This window comes from Protobothrops mucrosquamatus, unplaced genomic scaffold, assembly GCF_001527695.2.
Source record: "Protobothrops mucrosquamatus isolate PMUCROS unplaced genomic scaffold, P.Mucros_1.0 scaffold2329, whole genome shotgun sequence".
Lineage (NCBI taxonomy): Eukaryota > Metazoa > Chordata > Lepidosauria > Squamata > Viperidae > Protobothrops > Protobothrops mucrosquamatus.
The window spans coordinates 224,224-246,606 of record NW_015388412.1 but is presented as its reverse complement, the minus strand read 5'-3'; the positions used below and the strand labels follow the sequence as shown (position 1 = coordinate 246,606).

Here is a 22,383-nt window from a genome sequence, read left to right as displayed (position 1 = left end):
AGTTCCTGTAACCGTTCTCCATATGTTTTAGCCTCCAGTTGCTCAATCTGCTTAGTGTCAACCTAGTTGTGAGTCCCAAAGTGTCTGCTGATTAGCACCACTGCACATGACAGCCCAAACAGAAACCGGCACAGGGGCTCCTACAATGTTCTTGGGTCAGTAGCTTGCTCTCGGAGGAGAACAGTAGAGAGGATGGGATATAAACACCACCACACGTTCGTTCTTTTGTCAGCGCGTTGCAAAGACTCGCACACACACAAAGGAGTACAAACACACGCATGGATATGTACAAAGAGATGTTTGAAAAAGGCCCTGGGCTGCTGCGTTCGGAGTGGTTCATTGTTTTACCAGCTGAATGATGGTGTGTCGGTGTGTCGGTGTGTGTGGTGTGATTGTTGCACATTTGCAGCCAGAAACATGGAGAGGAAAGAAAATGGACAGGATTCTCAGTTTGACAGTGCTGCCCAGTGAGACACACACAGAGAGAGATTTACCCCGTTTTCTCAGCACAGTGAAAGCGAGGTTCTTAAGCTGTTTGACCCAAAGGTCCACTTAATTAATTACCTCTGCAACAGTGGTTTTCAACCTTTTTAATGCCGCGACCCCCAACCGGTCATAAGTCGAGGACTAAACCGGTCNCGCCGTGCATGCGTGGTTCCGCCCCCTGCGCCGGCCGAGGCGTAGCTGGCAAGCGGCAGAGACGGAGCAGGCCGACCACCAGCTGGCCCAGCCCAAGGGAGGTAAGGCACCCGCCGGAAAAGGGGGAAAAAATGGCGGACAGCCTTGCTTGGCGACCCCCGTGAAATGGTCGATCGACCCCAAATGGGGTCGCGACCCACAGGTTGAGAACCGCTGCTCTACAAAATCCCACAACAGGCATCGTCAGTGGCAGTCCCAAACTAGATGCAGGGCTCTGAAACAAGCAATTATAAAGTGCACCCGAACAGACGAGAATACGTGTAGGCTACGGAATCCTTGGTGTTCTTTGAACCTGGTGGTTTTCTTCCAGGAATTTCATGATCCAATTGCGTAAGTGCAATACATTTCATGATCCCAGTGCAATACATGGATGATGTTACTTAGTTGGGCAATGAAAGGTCTGTAGAAAAACAACCACAGATGATGTTACCTGGTTGGGTAATGAAATGTCTGCATGAAAACACCCAAGGACCCCACCTTAATTGCTCCATTACCACCAAAATATGCCCTAATTACCTCTGTGGGATAATTACCCATAGTTTAAGAACCATTGAAGTAGAGATTCCTGATTTGACCTGCTCCAAAGTCTTGTGTGTGTGTGTGTATTACTATACACTAAGATAGATAGATAGATAGATAGATAGATAGATAGATAGATAGATAGATAGATAGATAGACAGACAGACAGACAGACAGACAGACAGACAGACAGACAGACAGAGGATGAGGAGATGGATGGATGATAGATAGATAGATAGATAGATAGATAGATAGATAGATAGATAGATAGATAGATAGATAGATAGATAGATAGATAGATGATAAGTAGATAGATAGATAGATGATGGGGTGGGTGGATAGATAGGTAGAGGTAGAGATAGAGAGATGCAATATATATATAATATTGCATACACACACATATTACACAGAAGTATGCAAGATACCCATCTCGTTTCTTCCATGGTTTTATTTCATTAGCAGTCCATAAACTCTTATATTTTCTGTGTTTCGGGCTTCTTGGTATCAAATGGATTTAGCATCCATCAGTGCGTTTACAGAACCCTTTCAATTCAGACAACTCCCCTTCTTTGTGTTCAAGATCTCACTCAATAAAAGCTAAGCCAAGCTGTTCTTCACCGTAGGAACTGCCCTCTCATAAATAAAATAAGAACGACCTTTCATACACAGAAGATAAAAATAAGGAAAAAATAATATATTTTTTTTAAAAAAGAAAAAAAATACACGAAAGATCTTAAGCAGGTTGTGCCGGAGAGAAGCGTGGTTGGCTGGCAGTGATGGGTCCTGGTGATGATGGAAGTGTGTCCAACTGAAGGCCTTCAACGTCTTCTCCTCTTGGTGGTAAGAGGCTGGCCAACAGGTCCATCCGTAAAGATTGAGTGTGCCGAGAATTCCCATGAATCCCATCGTCCTTCCCCTTCCGTTGCTCTCTGTTTACTGACCAGGCCTTCCAGATCTGATAACACAGTGACCTTCCTTCAAGTTGTCCTAGTAGTAAGCATCTTCATATGCATCGTTGCGTAGGCAGTAAAGGATAGCTGCTCCCAGCATAAAGATGGCTGAACCCCAACCCAAGCCGTATCCCCAGTTGAACTCATGGTAGCTTCTCAACGGGCTACTGTCGATGAACTTGATGGGGTAGAGAACTAAGGCGCAGATCTGGAGAACCACTGGAGCAACGGAACAATAGGAGAAACAAGTTCTGTTAAAACCACTGGCCAGGGCACAATATTTACCCAAGCAGGTGGCTAGGGAAGGGGGAGACATACCTGCTGCAAAGAGGAGAATCGACACTATCCGATAATAGTATTTATAGTTCCCCAGGCAGAAGGCTATCAGAGACATGAGGAAGGACAGCAGGGTGATGGTGGCAGCTGTCAGGATTAACACCAGAGCGGTGATTTGCCAGTCTGCAAAAGAAAAGGCAGAAGAAAAACCAAATGAAGGAGAAACTTAAGTCACAGTCAGTAACCGTAGTAGGCAAATGTTATTTTTTTTTTTGGGGGGGGGGGGGAATTGGGTTCTTTCAGTTTGCTTGTTTTTGTTTTTTTAATTCTGAAGATAACAGAACAGAACAACAGAGTTGGAAGGGACCTTGGAGGCCTTCTAGTCCAAAACTCTGGTCAAGCAGGAGACCCTATACCAGGGGTAGGCAACCTTGGCTCTTGTATGACTCGTGGACTTCAACTCCCAGAATTCCTGAGCCAGGAATTCTGGGAGTTGAAGTCCACGAGTCATACAAGAGCCAAGGTTGCCTACCCCTGCCCTATACCATTTCAGAAACATGTTTGCCCAATCTCTTCTTTAAAACCTCCGGTGTTGGAGCACCCACAACTTCTAGAGGTAAGGCGTTCCACTGATTAGTTGTTCTCACTTGTCAGGAAATTTCTCCTTAGTTCTAGTTTGGTTCTCTCGTTGATTAGTTTCCATCCGTTGCTTCTTGTCCTGCCTTCGGGTGCTTTGGAAAATAGATTGACACACACACCCCTCTTCTTTGTGGCAACCCCTCAAATATTGGAACACTGCTATCATGTCACCCCTAGCCCTTCTTTTCATTAAACCAGACATAACCAATTGCAACTGTTCTTCCTATGTTTTAGCCTCCAGAGAAACCATTCTCTTGCTTTTTACTTTTATATCCCAGCAAACTGTTCACCACCTTTCTTGAAACTGAGCTATTCAGAACCTCCAAAAATAATTTCAGTTTTTCATCCCCCATATTTTTTAAAAAAATATCTTCTTCTTTAAGAAAGGGCTCAAAGCAAATGCTACTTTTTTAAAAACAAAACAAAACAAAACAAAACTGTTGTTTCAGGTGATGCCACCAAGTGGCTTCAATGACTCTCTCAAAGAAAGCAAATGACCAGCTGTCTGCAAGGAGAATAAATCCTTCCATTCCCCACCATCCCATGGTCAGAGCTGAAGAAACTTCTTGGATGAGAAGGAACCGTTAAAGAAAAACAAAGGAAGTACAGCTGCCTCCTGAAAAAGTACCTTTGGGGCAATAATCGTTAAGTGTGAAAAAACGGTCCTAAGTCACTTTTTTCAGTGCCGTTGTAACTTCAAATCGTCGCTCAACAAGTGGTTGTAAGTCAAGAGCTACCTGCATTAAGATTTAGTTAGCAATTAGCAAAAATAGATAAAAAAAACCTCACCAACATGCTGAAAATGTAGAAGGCTTCCAGGGACTTATTATCACGTGTGGTGGGAATGTTCAAAGGCACACAATTTTTGGAATCGGATAAAAAATTGGCTGGAAGAAATACTATTAGAAAAAATTGATTTAAAACCAGAAATCTTCTTATTAGGGATTATTAATGACAAACTCAGCAAAGCATCTTTGTACTTACTATTGCATATTTTAACCGCAGCAAGATTGGCATACGCTCAAAAATGGAAAGGAAAGGAAACCCCCACTGAGGAAGAAGAAATAATAAATAAAATTTTATCCTGCGCTGAAATGGACAGGTTAACTCTAGAGATGAAAAATAAAACTGAAACAGAGTATTATGAAATTTGAAAAAATTTGTACGATTGGTTAGAGATAAGGAGGATCGCTGAGGCGATTATCGATTGATTAGTTGATATTATAAGGACTTCTTATTAGTACTGACATTAGGGCACAACTGAAAGATATGTAAATATAATTGCTGACGATTGAAAGATGGTTTAGCAAAAATTTTACAGATGTTACACGCACAGTTTGTTATACTTTGTCCTGTTAAAGAATACATTTTAAGTTTCTGTTTTTCTTTCTGTAACATAAGCTAATACTAATAGCACTGGTGAAGTCAGGGAAGTTGAAGTATGTCCATTTTTGTTTTTAAAATGTATATTCAATAAAATTTGTAAAAAAAAAAAAAGATTTAGTTAGCAATAAAGCAGAACGAGGAGGGTAGGATATCTGCCAATCACACGAGCTTTCTGGCCCTATTTGTGAAACTCCCAGAACCTTCTAGAACTGGGCTGCTGAAATTCAGCGGTAAAACAATTATTTCCAGCAGCATTTTTTTTTCTTTTTCTTTTTCTTTTTGCAGATTAGAATGGCAGCACTGACTCTTGCAGAGGCTTCTGTGGTGTGGCTGAAAATATTCTCTGGGGGTGGGCTATATAAATCAATAAATAAACAAATGCAGGGCAGTAAGGTTGTCCATCCAGCTTTAAAAGCATCTCCTTTGCTAGACGATCCAGGCAAAGGAGAGGCAGAAAGTGTGGGAAATGAATCTAAAGTCCAAACGGAGCCTCAGAGGAAGAACGAGTGTATCACCGACTGGGAACCAATTCTAAATCAACATGTGTGATGCACCAATGGAACCATCTGGAATTGCTGTCCCTTTCATGGTTGCATTTCGTAACAAAAGGACTGATTTCGTGGCTCTGATCATCAGTCTTTTAACTGAAGCTAAAGTTATGCAAGAAACAGTTTAAGCTCGGGAAAGAACAATTAACCAGTGGAACAACCTGCCTCCAGAAGCGGTGAATGCTCCAACACTGGAAGTTTTTAAGAAGAGACTGGACAGCCATTTGTCCGAAATGGTATAGGGTTTCCTGCTTGAGCAGGGGGTTGGACTCAATGACCTCCAAGGTCCCTTCCAACTTTATTATTATTATTATTATTATTATTATTATTATTATTATTATTATTATTATTATTATTATTATAGAGGAGAGGAGGAGAAGGGAAGGGAAGGAAGAGGAGGAAGGGAGGGAGGGAGGAAGGAGAGGGGAGAGATCTAACCATGTTTACAAATTTTCTGTCCAGCACAACTTCCTAATGTCCACTTTTGAAATCAGTAAAATCAGAACCAGGCTTGTCTGAACGGGACACCTGGTTCTAGAATTTGGAAGCAGCTGTCAGCTGTGCGATGCTAATGTGGAATTCCCTCCATCCCCATCCTACCCTGGTCCCAATAGGGCCAAATGACCTGCCCTTAGATTCAGCCCTGGAGAGCTTGCTCCCTTTGGCATTTCTAGCAAGAAAAGATTCCCAGGACTTTTAGACCTGGACCTTTTGCTTTTTAAACTAAGTGTTAAAAGTTCCAGGGAACCTCTGAGTTCCCCAAAACTAACAATTCTGTTCCTTCTGTTCTCACAGTAGTGAGAGGGATCTCGGAGTCCTAGTGGACAGTCATTTAAATATGAGCCAGCAGTGTGCTGCTGCTGCCAAAAAAGCCAACACAGTGCTGGGCTGCATTAACAGAGGGATAGAATCAAGATCACGTGAAGTATTAATACCACTTTACAATGCCTTAGTAAGGCCACACTTGGAATACGGCATCCAGTTTTGGTCGCCACGATGTAAAAAAGATGTTGAGATTCTAGAAAGAGTGCAGAGAAGAGCAACAAAGATGATTAGGGGACTGGAGGCCAAAACATATGAAGAATGGTTGCTGGAATAGGGTATGTCTCATTTAATGAAGAGAAGGACTAGGGGGGACATGATAGCAGTCTTCCAATATCTCAGGGGCTGCCCCAAAGAAGAGGAGTCAAACTATTCTCCAAAGCACCTGAAGGCAGGACAAGAAGCAACGGATGGAAACTAATCAAGGAGAGAAGCAACTTAGAACTAAGGAGAAATTTCCTGAGAGTGAGAACAATTAACCAGTGGAACAACCTGCCTCCAGAAGTTGTGGGTACTCCAACATTGGAAGTTTTTAAGAAGAGACTGGACAGCCATTTGTCTGAAATGGTATAGGGTTTCCTGCCTAAGCAGGGGGTTGGACTAGAAGCCCTCCAAGGTCCCTTCCAACTCTGTTATTCTATTTATTCTATTCTATTCTCAACTGGGGAGATGGTGGTCTCGGGGCTCTGCCAAGCAACCATATGTCTGGCTGAACACACCACTCACAAACCAACCCAAGATTTATAGGAAGGGTCACTCTTGCTAATTATGGAATAAACGAAGAAAATTGCTCACTGGCTTGCAAGGGATTGAAAGAACAGGGACTCTTTTGTCTGAAAGGAGAGGCAGTTTAGACAGGCTGGAAAAGGCTTCGTCTAAACAGATGCTTCCTGTAAGGGCCTGGCAACGGAGAAATTCACATCTCAATCTGGCTTTGCCTCCTGTTGGTTTTAAATTCAAGGCGATAAAATAAAGGAAGAAGGAGCAGACTGCACGTTCCGATTCCTCACTATCAATGGGCTTTCCTGTTTCAGTCCCTTGGTTTTTTTCCCCCCTCTTTCAAACCATTCTGCCTGCTCTTTCACGTTCTCAAAGAGAAGGTTTTCAAAGCACCAATTGGAACAAGTGACTTTCATGAAAGACTGGATCCCTTTCTGGACTTTTTGCTGAAAATGGATAAAAAGCGAACGGATGATTTGGGGATTTATGGATTAAAAAGGGTCTGTTTATGAAAAGAAGGGAACCATCATATGTTATATGGGAGGATGAACCAGTAATTTCTATGTTTGCAAATTGTTGCAAAGTCACTTCGTTAACTAGCTTTCTCTCTCTCTCTCTCTCGTTTTCTTTTCTCTTTCTCTTTTCTCTTTTCTTCTTTTCTCTACTTTTCTTTTTACGCTTCTGAGTTTTTTTTTAATCTCATGTAAAATTTTCTTTTAACGCAAAGTTCCTTCATCAGACCAATGATGTTGGCTTGTTTGGCGGCTCCTTCATCAGACCAAGTAAACAACACCCCAATCAAGGAACTGCCAAACAAGCCAACAGTAAACAGCCCGACCAAACAACCTCCAAGATCACTTTCGCCAACACTGACAGGCCAAGCCATTAGAATATCAACTGAAAGCAAACCCCATTCCTTACTAACACTGATGATGTTAACTAGTTGGGTAATGAAACGTCCGCAAGGAAACAAGCCAGCTCAGGGAGCACCAAGGAACCCACAGTCGTCGTCGTCGTCGTCGTCGTCCTCCTCCTCCTCCTCCTCCTCCTCACAAGCCTCATTCCTTTCTAGCACTGATGATGTTAACTAGTTGGGTAATGAAATGTCCGCAAGGAAACAAGCCAGCTCAGGGAGCACCAAGGAACCCACAGTCGTCGTCATCGTCGTCGTCGTCGTCGTCGTCGTCGTCCTCCTCCTCCTCCTCCTCCTCCTCCTCCTCCTCTATGCAAGCCTCATTTCTTTCTAGCACTGATGATGTTAACTAGTTGGGTAATGAAATGTCTGCAAGGAAACAACTCAGCTTAGGCAGCGCCAAGGAACCCACAGTCCTCCTCCTCCATGCAAGCCTCATTCCCTTCTAGCACTGATGATGTTACCTAGTTGGGTAATGAAATGTCCGCAAGGAAACAAGCCAGCTCAGGGAGCACCAAGGAACCCACAGTCCTCCTCCTCCTCCTCCTCCTCCTCTATGCAAGCCTCATTCCTTTCTAGCACTGATGATGTTAACTAGTTGGGTAATGAAATGTCCGCAAGGAAACAAGCCAGCTCAGGGAGCNCATTCCTTTCCAGCACTGATGATGTTAACTAGTTGGGTAATGAAATGTCCGCAAGGAAATAACTCAGTTCCGGGAGCACCGAGGAACCCACAGTCCTCCTCCTCCTCCTCCTCCTCCTCCTCCTCTATGCAAGCCTCATTCCTTTCCAGCACTGATGATGTTAACTAGTTGGGTAATGAAATGTCCGCAAGGAAATAACTCAGTTCCGGGAGCACCGAGGAACCCACAGTCCTCCTCCTCCTCCTCCTCCTCCTCCATGCAAGCCTCATTCCTTTCTAGCACTGATGATGTTAACTAGTTGGGTAATGAAACGTCCGCAAGGAAACAAGCCAGCAACTCAGGGAGCACCAAGGACCCCCAAGAGAAACATTATCTAACGGCTGTTGCCTTCTTTAAATGCGAAGTCTTCTGTGCTTCACTGCCAACATCAGAGGAGATAGCAGAAGATTTGAGAAGCCAACGAACTGCAGATAAATCACCAGTTTAAGCACGGGGTGGGGATGGGGGGCAGCGTAGCCAATCTACACATCTGCTGCTCCCCATCGCAAGCCTAAACAACAGCCGGCCTGAAATGCAAGACAAATGGGCACACTGACCTCCGCCCCACTGTTCAAATTTGCACGCTTGGACTGGGGCAGAGAAAGAAAAACAAAACTTTGCAGCAGGCTCCTAGAGCTGTCCCTCCGACTTGGACCCCGTGTCTCCTGGTTTTTTTCCAAGAAAGCCGAATTTATAGACAGGGAATGCCAACCCTTGTCCTCTTGTTCAAGATGTTTGCCTGTGGGTTTTGGCTCGAGCTTTTATTATACAAACTTGCACTGGAGAGTTGTTATGGAGACCGACATCTTGTAGTGAGGGATTAGAGTAAACAAGAGCATGTTAGTTGGAGCAAACGCTCTCTGAGTCAAGCTTGACTCTCGCATACATTCAGGCAGAATAACGGAGTTGGAGGGGGCCTCGGAGGTCTTCTAGTCCAGGGCTTTTCAACCGTTTCACCCATTGTACCACTTTTAGGATATGGCAACATCCGAGTACCACCAGTTGCCTAGCAAGGTGTCAAAAACTTGATGACCAAAAAAAAAAAAAAAAAGGGAAAAAAGTGATAAAGTACAGGTAGTCCTCGACTTACAACAGTTCGCTTAGTGACTGCTTGAAGTTACAATGGCACTGAAAAAAGTGCCCCCCAAGCCACAGCCGAGCAAGACACCTGCCTGCCCATCCGGCGGCACTCTTCCTCCTGTCCGAGGTTTTCATTGTTGTGAACATTTCTGTTGGGGATTGGCAGTGGGGGTGGGGTGGGGGGGTGTTTGGTTTTCATTCCCCCCGTCTGCTGGGTGGTTGCAGCAGGTTTTGGTCACTTCACATGACCCTGGGACACTGTGACCGTCATAAATATGAATCGGTTGCCAAGCATCTGAATGTAAATCACAAGACCCTGGGGATGCTGCAACATTCCAGCTGATCGGCGCTTCTTCTGGGCTCAGTGGAAGCACCAGGATCAGCGCCGGGTTCCAGCTGGAGCCCGGCGCTGATCCTGGCGCTTCCACTGAGCCCTGAAGAAGCGCCAATCAGCTGGAAAGCGGCACTGATCCTGGCGCTTCCGTTGAGCCCTGACAGCTCGGCAGCTCCAGCCGTCTCTCACTCAGGCTTGTGCAGTGCTGCCACTGGTTCATCTCATTCCCCTCCCCCACTACCACTTTTCTAGGATGGTCACGTACCACCTGCCAGGTACCAATGTACCACAGGTGGTACCTGTACCACTGGTTGAAAAGCCCTGTTCTAGTCCAACCCTCTACTTAGGCAGGGAGCCCTATAGAATTCCAGACAAGTGGCTCTCCAGTCTCCTCTTAAAAACCTCCAGTGATGGAGCGCCCACAACTTCTGGAGGCAAGCTGTTCGTGTAGTTTTCCTGAAAATAACGTGGATGTGGCTCGCCGCTGTCTCCTTCGGAGATGTGTTTCCAACTTTCTGACTTACAGATGGGGCACTTCCTCGTGGTCTCCCACCCCCAAACTCACCAGCTGAAACTTGCTTAGCTTTTCAAAGGTCACCTAAAAGTCACTTCGATGTTACAAGACGATGCGGAACAAACTGGGTCACAACCGAGGTAGTGTATTTCAAAGTTCACCCTCAACTTTGAAGGACTCAACTCCCGAATCTGCCTGAGCTTCACGGACAATGTTGCAGCAACAGGAGCAAAGGGTTTTGGAGGAAAGATACACATTGTTCCCAAAAGTCTACCTCCAGTAATCATCATTGTATCTTTCTAAAGCTAGATAACTGCAATGTGCTGTACAGGGAGACCGTTGAAGGTTGTTTGGACAATTCACAAATTTATCACCCAGTTGGATTGACCTCGAAGGGGTGAATTATAAATGGAGACAGATGGCTTCAACCCTTCTTTAGATGTTTTATTCGGTCATCTTGATCCAGTCTTTTCTCTCCTGACCTGAGGCAGCTAAGTGACAGTTTAAGCATATTTCCTGAATTAGCCACAATCGCTTGAGTTTGCATAACTTGCGAAGCTATAAAGCCCATCTTAGGAACCACAATTGCTGGGTTCAAATAATCTCTGAAAACAAAGGCAAACCGACCCATGACTGGGATGTCTCCAACCAAGTTCGCCCTTGTCTGGGATTAAACAGAGGGGATAAGGAGGGGTGAACAGCTGCGGCTTTGAAGACCCTTAGAACAGAGAGGCAAAACATGTCTGCTGTGTTTTCCTTGCCTTTCTGTCCTCACCAGTTTCTTGGAATTTGTTGGTTTTTTTTTAATGTATAAGCAGTTCATCTGGGACAGGGAAGAAGAAACATTCGGCGTTCCAAGAATCACTAGTTACCATCCTTGGAAATAGTTGCAACAGAAGTTTGTTTAACAGCTTGTAAAGCAAGAATTATTTCCATTCTTGGCAGAGCTTCCCTTTTTCACTTGAGGTCCCTTTGACTTAGGATGAACAACTAGGGAACAAATAAGCACCACTTGAATTTCCCCAAAATCCACAGAGGCTATTTTTGGAGTGTCTTCTTTTAATTGACTTTATAACCCAAGAACCAGCTTTTTTTAAAAAAAAAAAAATGCTCCAAATGAATGCTACTTTTAAAACAGTGGGGTTATTTCCCCTCTCTCTTCTACACATTGCTTTCATGGGGTGAGAAACCATAGCCCCTGAATGATGGTTAGTCAGCAACTCTCAGGAAGTATGGTTATGGTTAACAAGCACTAAGAACCAGGCCCTTATCCCAAAAGCCCTGTTGGATAAGACCAAAGATTCATCTCCATCAATCTTGTTTCTTCTATCTAAGTTGTAAAGCAGGGGTCTTCAAACTTGGCCTTTTTATGAGGTGTGGACTTCAACTCCCAGAATTCTTCAACCAGCGTGCCTGGATGAGGAATTCTGGGAGTTGAAGTCCACACGTCATAAAAGGGCCAGGTTTGAAGACCCCTGTTGTAAAGGATGTTCTCCCTTATTTAGTTCACATCCTGACAAACAGGGGTAAACCATGTCCATATGCAAAGTTCCCTTTCAGCTACAAGCAGAAGACCCTAAGGACAATTCGGTGGGTCACATATAGAGCCCAAGCAGCATCTCGTGTCTTGTAGTCATAGGACGTCCGCAAACTACACATGAAGGCAACGGCACGGCCATTTTGCCTAGCTCATGATTATCCAGATGTGTTGGGTGACACATCAGTGAATCAGCAGCGATGAACTGACTCCACACAAAGAATAAAATATCCCTTTAGCACTCAGAACTCCAAAAATATGGCCATTTTATGTGTTTATTGATAGATTGTGCAGCACCTATAGATCTGACCTTAGTATCATTCACTGATCAAACTACAGGTAGCTCTTGACCTATAACCATTCATTTAGCCACCATTCAAAGTTATTATGGCAGTGAAAAAAGTCACTTACAACCAATCTTTGCACTTACAACCATCATTTCAATGTATGCCGATTAGTGTACTGTAAATTTAAAGTGACAATAAAGTTATTCTATTCTACTCTACTCTACTCTACTCTACTCTACTCTACTCTACTCTACTCTACTCTACTCTACTCTACTCTACTTTCTGGTTTCTATTCTATTCTATTCTATTCTATTCTATTCTATTCTATTCTATTCTATTCTATTCCGCCTTCTGGTTTCTATTCTATTCTATTCTATTACCTGTTCTTCTATTCTATTCTATTCTATTCTATTCTATTCTATTCTATTCTATTCTATTCTATTCTATTCTATTCTTCACACCATCATGTGAATCCCAACTGTGGTTGCAATTCAAGGAATACTTGTAAAGCATCTCATGCTGTCCTGGCTTAGGGCTTGGTGTGCCAGGTGAATCTGGGTATTGTGGTTTATAAGCTTGTGGTTTTATGACCTGGGGCAGTGTGTGAACCTCACCCACTGTGCTTAAGTCATCAAGCTGTGGTTAAGCAAACGATTGCTTAGGAATCGCTTATGAAATCCTAGTCTGGCTTTTCAAAGGCACCCGTATCCTGTATACTTAGAAAAATAAGGAAGACCATAACAAAGCCATCAACGTCCATGAACTGAGGTTTTTCATACGCCGTGCTTCGCTGCTTCCCACGATCCAGGCTGCGCCTAACCTTTTAAAGCAACCCAAGCAGGCAGCTGAGCGCTTCCGACGAGCCGGGCTTGGGTGCGCGCATTCTCCAAGCAGGCAGCCCCGATCTCCCTCCCCCCCCCACCTCCTCCTGCGTTGTTCCCGGACCCCGCTTACCGCTTCCGAGGGTGGAGAAGCACTGCCAGCCGCCCAGGAGCTCCCGACACTCCTTCCAAAGGGAGAGCGAGTAGCGTTCCGACGTGACCCAGGCCGGGCTCAGCAGCGCAGCCACATCCAGAGCCAGCGCCAGGAAGGCGCAGAGCAGCGCGATCAGCTGGAACGGGCGCACCGTCAAACCGCCCTCCTCGGCCGCCGACATCCTGGCCGGAGCCTCCCCCGACAGCCGCGGGGTAAGAAAGAGGGAGAAGAACCGACGGAGAGAAGCCGAGAAGCGCCTCGCCTTGCGCGGCTCCAGCGGCGAAGTTGGCCAAAGGGACGGGCGAGGCGAGGGTCCCGCCCGCCCCGGGGTCCGCCCCTTCCAGCCCCTTGGAGGACGGCCGTCGGATCCTAGAGACCCCCGAGCCGGACTGGGGAGACCCGCCGCCGGCTGGGGTTGGCTTTAGAGCTGGGGAAGGGGGTGGGCAAAAATCGGGACGAGCGTCGGAGGCCAGCACGGAGAGGCAGACGGCCCTGCGCCCTCCCCCACCCTGCCTGGGCTTTCAGCCAAGAGGGAGGGTCTCCCTCGACGTGACCCTGTTGTGTCTCTGTCTCTCTTTATTTAGGATTTCTAGATTTATTTCTTCGTGCCAGCCAAGTAGGGGAAGCCTGCCCCGGGCACAAGAGGGTTCCTTGGCTTGGCAATCGTGGACGTTGGAGTGACTGGACCCAGTTAGATCGAGGGTTTAAGGCTCCGGTTGATCCTGGAACTCTCTGGGTGGTTTGGGGCCAGCTCCCTTTCCTCCCTCCCTTTCTCTGCCCAGCCTACCTATAATAATAATAATAATAATAATAATAATAATAATAATAATAATAATAATAATAATAATAATAATAAAGTTGGAAGGGACCCTGGAGGTCATCTAGTCCAACCCCCTGCTCAGGCAGGAAACCCTATACCATTTCGGACAAATGGCTGTCCAGTCTCTGCTTAAAAACTTCCAGTGTTGGAGCATTCACCGCTTCTGGAGGCAGGTTGTTCCACTGGTTAATTGTTCTAACTGTCAGGAAGTTTCTCCTTAGTTCCAGGTTGCTTCTCTCTTTGGTTAGTTTCCACCCGTTGCTTCTTGTCCTGCCCTCAGGTGCCTTGGAAAATAGCTTGACTCCCTCTTCTTTGTGGCAGCCCCTGAGATATTGGAACACTGCTATCATGTCCCCCCTCGTCCTTCTCTTCATTAAAGGGCTGTTGTTGAGCAGAGGGACTGGGGTGCGCTTTCTGGAGTTTCCCCAGGGGAAGGTGGAATAGAACTGCCTTAAACGGAACGAACGGGGAGCGAAGAGGTGGAAGAGAAGTGACTGAAATAAACAAAGGAATAAATGTAAAGAGGTGGAAGAGAGAGCGTTTTTTTCAATCCAGGAATAAATTAATGTAAAGAAGTGGCAGAGAAGTGCTTTTAAACAAGTGAACGAAAGGGTGGAATACAAAGGCTTCAAAGGAATAAACGGATTAATATAAGGGTAGAGCGTAAAGGCTTTAAACAAACAAGTCGGCCTTAGCGCGTTTATTTTGACATTAAGATGTCGTGGGAATGGGAGGCCACTAAAAATGACAAAAAAACAGAAGAGGTTAAAAAAGGACAACAAAAATGTACCGGGCAGGCTGTAGTGCTGCAATTAAAATTAAATTGTGTACAAAATAAACACAGGGCGATTTGAAACCACCATCTGGTTGGCTGCTGTGGGAACTTTTTGGTCCGTGGTCTAATCCAGCTCCCCTGTTGTTACATTCTTCTGTTGTCTACTGGGGATGAAGAGTTTCCCCGCAGAAGACATGATCTGCATGCAAAAGAGCAGGACAGAATAAAACTGAATAATCTTCCCGGAGCAAGGGGACCCCTTCCAACAGGACTTTAGCCCAGATAGTCAAGACTCAAATATTGCAGAATGAGCTGGATCACTTTCCCAAACGCACAATAACACTTCTCCTTTCTTGGAAAACCATTACATCCCAAGCTAGAAACTTCTTCGTCTTGTGCCATATCCGTTATCGGACGTTGGCGATCATGTTGGCGATCCTGTTTTTATCAGCAGCCGCACGAAAAAGTGCTGCTGAGTTTTGTCCAAACCAGTCCCTTAGATTTTGAAGCCACGATGTTCTTCTTCTGCCTGGACCTTGTTGGCCTTCCATCTTTCCCTGGAGGATTAAATGAAGTATGCCGTATTTTTCTGGGTGTCGCATCACACGTCCGAAATATTCTAACTTTCATTTTTTAATTATTTTGATGATTTCCCTGGGCTTTCCCAGGCAGCTTATCACCTCCTCATTTCTGATCTTGTCAACCCAGCTTCTACATAACAGCTGCCTGTAAATCCACATTTCAAATGCTTCTAGTCTCTTCAGGAGGCCTTCTGTCAGAGACCAGCTCTCTACTCCATAGAGCAGGATAGAAAAAATATAGGATCTGACAAGCCCGATTTTCAGTTTTAGGCTTATGTCTAAGCCTAAGCTAGAAACATTGGATGGCAATTTAGGTAACTGAATTGTAAAGTGGTTAAAAAAGGGGGGGGAGGGATATAGTTATGCTTTCAAACTGCATCCATTCCAGAAAAAAGAGATGCACTAATTAAAAGGAAGACAAACGTGTGGATCTTTTTACAAAGTTCGTATTATCGTATTCGTTAGGACTCTTGATAGCTCGTTTTTTCTGTGGATGACAACCTGATTGAAACTTTCAAAGTTTTAAAAACTTTTTTAAAAAAGGGGGACCAAACAGCAAGAGGCGATTAATAAAGGGCCCACTGATCCTGCGGCTCTCGCGGCCCCCACCCCCTCTAATGTTCAGAAATGACAGGTGTAAGCTAAGCTTTGTATCACGAGGAAGGAATGCACTCTTTTGTGCAGCCTGGTGCTTTATGCTCGTGAATCACATTTCCCTCCACCTCCCCGGGAGTTTATAAATAGGCCGGGCAGCTGCCAGGGGGCCGTGAACTCAGCAAGCCTGCTGTAAACAGTATCCAGGAAGGCCGAGGAAACAAATGGAATTTCAAAAGCCACTCGGACCCTGCTAGCCGATGCCAATGGCACGTGTGGGGGAAAAAAAAAAAAGAGTTCCTCTTCTAGTTATGCTAACGGAACAACTTGTTGGCCCAAAAATACAAAAAAGGTGCCTCCAGGACCGATTGTTCCAGTAAAGGCAGGAATAGCAAATTCAATTGTTTGCATTTTTGTCGACGCATGCAAGGGGCACCAGCCGGTGAGAGGAGAGAGAGATTTCGCTCGGGAAAAACCTGGTGAAATAAACTTGGCAATAAATGGGACATGTACGAATCGTGGGCTTGTTTCTCCTGTTCTGTTGCATTTTGCAGCATCGCCAGTAACTTATAGTAACACCACTGCAATGGAGTTACACCAACCCCCCCCAGATAGGTTCAAGAGCGCTTCTGCATATTAATAAAGAGTCTGGCGTAAATTGGACGAGCTGATTTCTAGCCTCAACCGGACCTGAGGATGTTATGATACAGGTAGTCCTCGATTTACAACAGTTCACTTAAAGTTACAATGGCACTGAAAAAAAGCCACCGATGACTGTTTTTCACACTGATGGCCGTTGGTGCTCATCCCCGCGATCACAAAATCCAGACGCTTGGCAACTGACTCATATTTATGACGGTCGCAGCGTCCCGGGGTCATGTGATCCCCATCTGACAAGGAAAGCAAAAGGGCAAGCCAGCTTCACTTAACAATCTTGTTAGTAACAACTGCAGTGATTCACCTAACAATGGTGGCAAGGAAGGTTGCAAAACGGGGGACACTCGTAGCAACTGTCTCACTTAGCGACAGATAGCTTGGGCTCAATTGCGGTTGTACGTTGAGGACTCCCTGCATAGCTGGGAACAAAATGCAGCTTCTGTTCTTCGACATTTGGTCAATTTTGTGCCATTTTATGAATTTTATGAATTCTGCAGGCAGATTAACCCCCAGCCGGCCGCACCTTCAAGTTCACAGCCATGGAAAAACACCCTCAAATGCCACTTGTCTTCCTCCATCTCTCGCTGAGGCTGCTTCCTTGACAACTGCATCAGGGAAAGACAAAAAATAAAATAAAATAAAAGTGACACCAATCCCCTGGAGATAAGGACCGTAGTAGAATCATAACCTCAAGGAAAGGAAACCTTCAGCTGGCAGGCAGGGCTCAAGTTGCCTCATTGATCTGGTGAGTTAAAACAGAGATGAGGGCAAGATGGAAATCCAGTTAGGGCCGGATTTGCTTTATAATAATAATAATAATGATGATGATGATAATAATAATAATAATATAAAGTTGGAAGGGACCTTGGAGGTCATCTAGTCCAACCCCCTGCTCAGGCAGGAAACCCTATACTATTTCGGACAAATGGCTGTCCAGTCTCTTCTTAAAAACTTCCAGTGTTGGAGCATTCACCGCTTCTGGAGGCAGGTAGTTCCACTGGTTGATTGTTCTAACTGTCAGGAAGTTTCTCCTTAGTTCCAGGTTGCTTTTCTCCTTGATTAGTTTCCATCTGTTGCTTCTTGTCCTGCCTTCAGGCACCTTGGAGAATAGCTTGACTCCCTCTTCTTTGGGGCAGCCCCTGAGATAGTGGAACGCTGCTATCCTGTCCCCCCTCGTCCTTCTCTTCGTTAAACTGGACATACCCAATTCCAGCAACCGTTCCTTATATGCTTTAGCCTCCAGTCCCCTAATCATCTTTGTCTAGGATAATGGCTGATAGGGGCTCCCGCACAACACAACTGCTTTGTTAAGAGAATAATTTGCAGCTGCAGCCGCTCTTTCGAGATACTTCAGTTCTTCAAGGCCAGGCTCTGATCCTCATCAAGAGGGGAGCCATGGGGGGGGGGGGGGAGCAAGATGAAAGCAGTTGCTTGGACCACTGGGGAGGGGATTTCAAGGCTGAGCATTCTGCAGCACCAGCAGGTTGAGGGATGAAATGGGAGAAGAGAATGCTACTGCCAAAAGGGCAGAGGGAGACATCTAAGATTCTCAGTCTGAAGGCAAGCGACAAAAAGAAAAGACACAGGCGGCCTTCTGCTGATTCCTGGTCCCCATGTTTGGCATTCTCTGAAACCTGGTCAATCTCCATGCATTTTTCAGAATCGCAGCATTTGTGTAATGGCCAACACTAAGCCCAGCAAGTAACTACCAATGCACCAATTCAGATGTTATAAACTCATTTTTGTTTCTCGTCAGGGCCCATAAAACNGCGCCTCGCCTTGCGCGGCTCCAGCGGCGAAGTTGGCCAAAGGGACGGGCGAGGCGAGGGTCCCGCCCGCCCCGGGGTCCGCCCCTTCCAGCCCCTTGGAGGACGGCCGTCGGATCCTAGAGACCCCCGAGCCGGACTGGGGAGACCCGCCGCCGGCTGGGGTTGGCTTTAGAGCTGGGGAAGGGGGTGGGCAAAAATCTGGACCAGCGTCGGAGGCCAGCACGGAGAGGTAGACGGCCCTGCGCCCTCCCCCACCCTGCCTGGGCTTTCAGCCAAGAGGGAGGGTCTCCCTCGACGTGACCTGTTGTGTCTCTGTCTCTCTTTATTTAGGATTTCTAGATTTATTTCTTCGTGCCAGCCAAGTAGGGGAAGCCTGCCCCGGGCACAAGAGGGTTCCTTGGCTTGGCAATCGTGGACGTTGGAGTGACTGGACCCAGTTAGATCGAGGGTTTAAGGTTCCAGTTGATCTTGGAACTCTCTGGGTGGTTTGGGGCCAGCTCCCTTTCCTCCCTCCCTTTCTCTGCCCAGCCTACCTCAAAGGGCTGTTGTTGAGCAGAGAGACTGGGGTGCGTTTTCTGGAGTTTCCCCAGGGGAAGGTGGAATAGAACTGCTTTAAACGGAACGAACGGGGAGCGAAGAGGTGGAAGAGAAGTGACTTAAATAAACAAAGGAATCAATGCTAAGGGGAAATTATAAATTGATGTATTTAATTATTATAGGTTTATAATGGAATTGTATTAATAAGAGGATATGCTCGGCTAGTACCCCAATCTGCACTCGATGAGGTGGTTAAGAAGGCAGAGGGGATGTAGGAGGTGGCAAGAAGGAAGGAGGAGAGGTTGTGGGTTTAGGGGGAGGAAGGAGAGGAAAGTGGATGAGGATGGAGGCAAGGCGGGGACTGCCGAGCGTATCTGAAAATGTTTTGAGTACTTCTTGCTGGTGTATGTAGATGCATCATTTGTACTTGTTGTTCAATTAAAAATAATAAAAATTTTATGGGAAAAACAAACAAACAAAACAACAACAACAAAGGAATCAATGTAAAGAGGTGGAAGAGAGAGGGTTTTTTCAATCCAGGAATAAATTAATGTAAAGAAGTGGCAGAGAAGTGCTTTAAAACAAGTGAACGAAAGGGTGGCGTACAAAGGCTTCAAAGGAATAAACGGATTAATATAAGGGTAGAGCGTAAAGGCTTTAAACAAACAAGTCGGCCGTAGCGCGTTTATTTTGACATTAAGATGTCGTGGGAATGGGAGGCCACTAAAAATGACAAAAAACAGAAGAGGTTAAAAAAGGACAACAAAAATGTACCGGGCAGGCTGTAATGCTGCAATTAAAATTAAATTGTGTACAAAATAAACACAGGGCGATTTGAAACCACCATCTGGTTGGCTGCTGTGGGAACTTTTTGGTCCGTGGTCTAATCCAGCTCCCCTGTTGTTACATTCTTCTGTTGTCTACTGGGGATGAAGAGTTTACCCGCAGAAGACATGACCTGAATGCAAAAGAGCAGGACAGAATAAGACTGAATAATCTTCCCGGAGCAAGGGGACCCCTTCCAACAGGACTTTAGCCCAGATAGTCAAGACTCAAATATTGCAGAATGAGCTGGATCACTTTCCCAAACGCACAATAACACTTCTCCTTTCTTGGAAAACCATTACATCCCAAACTAGAAACTTCTTCTCCTTCTTGTGCTATATCCGTTATCGGACGTTGGCGATCATGTTGGTGATCCTGTTTTTATCAGCAGCCGCACGAAAAAGTGCTGCTGAGTTTTGTCCAAACCGGTCCCTTAGATTTTGAAGCCACGATGTTCTTCTTCTGCCTGGACCTCGTTTGCCTTCCATCTTTCCCTGGAGGATTAAATGGAGTATGCCGTATTTTTCTGGGTGTCGCATCACATGTCTGAAATATTCTAATTTTCGTTTTTTAATTGTTTTGATGATTTCCCTGGGCTTTCCCAGGCAGCTTATCACCTCCTCATTTCTGATCTTGTCAACCCAGCTTCTACATAACAGCTGCCTGTAAATCCACATTTCAAATGCTTCTAGTCTCTTCAGGAGGCCTTCTGTCAGAGACCAGCTCTCTACTCCATAGAGCAGGATAGAAAAAATATAGGATCTGACAAGCCCGATTTTCAGTTTTAGGCTTATGTCTAAGCCTAAGCTAGAAACATTGGATGGCAATTTAGGTAACTGAATTGTAAAGTGGTTAAAAAAAGGGGGGGAGGGATATAGTTATGCTTTCAAACTGCATCCATTCCAGAAAAAAGAGATGCACTAATTAAAAGGAAGACAAATGGGTGGACTTTTTTACAAAGCTCATATTATCATCAGGACTCTTGATAGCTCGTTTTTTTTCTGTGGAGGACAACTTGATTGAAACTTTCAAAGTTTAAAAAACTTTTTTTTTTAAAGGGCCAAACAGCAAGAGGCGATTAATAAAGGGTCCACTGATCCTGTGGCTCTCGCGGTCCCCACCCCCTCTAATGTTCAGAAATGACAGGTGTAAGCTAAGCTTTGTATCACGAGGAAGGAATGCACTCTTTTGTGCAGCCTGGTGCTTTATGCTCGTGAATCACATTTCCCTCCACCTCCCCGGGAATTTATAAATAGGCCGGGCAGCTGCCAGGGGGCCATGAACTCAGCAAGCCTGCTGTAAACAGTATCCAGGAAGGCCGAGGAAACAAATGGAATTTCAAAAGCCGCTCGGACCCTGCTAGCCGATGCCAATGGCACGTGTGGGGAAAAAAAAAAAAGAGTTCCTCTTCTAGTTATGCTAACGGAACAACTTGTTGGCCCAAAAAAACAAAAAAAGGTGCCTCCAGGACTGATTGTTCCAGTAAAGGCAGGAATAGCAAATTCAATTGTTTGCATTTTTGTCGACGCATGCAAGGGGCACCAGCCGGTGAGAGGAGAGAGAGATTTCGCTCGGGAAAAACCTGGTGAAATAAACTTGGCAATAAATGGGACATGTACGAATCGTGGGCTTGTTTCTCCTGTTCTGTTGCATTTTGCAGCATCGCCAGTAACTTATAGTAACACCACTGCAATGGAGTTACCCCCCCCCCCCCGATAGGTTCAAGAGCGCTTCTGCATATTAATAAAGAGTCTGGCGTAAATTGGACGAGCTGATTTCTAGCCTCAACCGGACCTGAGGATGTTACGATACAGGTAGTCCTTGATTTACAACAGTTGATTTACAGTTACAACGGCACTGAAAAAAAGCCGATGACCGTTTTTCACACTGATGGTCGTTGGTGCCCATCCCCGTGATCACAAAATCCAGACGCTTGGCAACTGACTCATATTTATGACGGTCGCAGCGTCCCGGGGTCATGTGATCCCCTCCTGACAAGGAAAGCTAAGGGACACGCCAGATCCACCTAACAATCTTGTTAGTAACAACGGCAGCGATTCACCTAACAGTTAGAACAACTAACCAGTGGAACAACCTGCCTCCAGAAGCGGTGAATGCACCAACACTGGAAGTTTTTAAGAAGAAACTGGACAGCCATTTGTCTGAAATGGTATAGAGTTTCCTGCCTGGGCAGGGGGTTGGACTAGATGACCTCCAAGGTCCCTTCCAACTTTATCATTATTATTATTATTAATGGTGGCAAGAAAGGTGGCAAAATGGGGAAAACTTGTAGCAACTGTCTCACTTAGCGACAGATAGCTTGGGCTCAATTGCGGTTGTACGTTGAGGACTCCCTGCAGCTTCTGTCCTTCGACGTTTGGTCACTTTTGGGCCATTTTATGAAGGAAGTCTTGGCTGAGGCTTTGGCTGAATTTTGCAGGCAGATTAACCCCCCAGCCGGCCGCACCTTCAAGTTCACAGCCATGGAAAAACACCCTCAAATGCCACTTGTCTTCCTCCATCTCTCGCTGAGGCTGCTTCCTTGACAACTGCATCAGGGAAAGACATAAAAAGATAAAAATAAAAGGGACACCAATCCCCTGGAGATAAGGACCATAGTAGAATCATAACCTCAAGGAAAGGAAACCTTCAGCTGGCAGGCAGGGCTTAAGTTGCCTCATTGATCTGGTGAGTTAAAACGGAGATGAGGGCAAGATAGAAACCCAGTTAGGGCCGGATTTGCTTAATAATAATAATAATAATAATAATAATAATAATAATAATAATAATAATAATAATAATAATAATAATAATAATAATAATAATAATAATAATAATAAAAAGTTGGAAGGGACCTTGGAGGTCATCTAGTCCAACCCCCTGCTCAGGCAGGAAACCCTATACCATTTCGGACAAATGGCTGTCCAGTCTCTTCTTAAAAAC

At 45.3% G+C, this 22,383-nt stretch overlaps 1 protein-coding gene across 1 annotated transcript; it reads right to left on the bottom strand.

Moving 5' to 3' along the window:
- Nucleotides 1-1,668: 1,668 nt before the first annotated feature.
- Nucleotides 1,669-13,101, bottom strand: LOC107295406 (transmembrane protein 47). The gene is made up of 3 exons (XM_015824721.1): nucleotides 12,862-13,101; nucleotides 2,487-2,627; nucleotides 1,669-2,387 (listed from the first exon to the last, which is right to left on the bottom strand). The coding sequence occupies exons 1-3, from the start codon at nucleotides 13,061-13,063 to the stop codon at nucleotides 2,206-2,208; spliced, it is 525 nt and encodes a 174-aa protein (XP_015680207.1). The 5' UTR covers nucleotides 13,064-13,101; the 3' UTR covers nucleotides 1,669-2,205.
- Nucleotides 13,102-22,383: the final 9,282 nt, after the last annotated feature.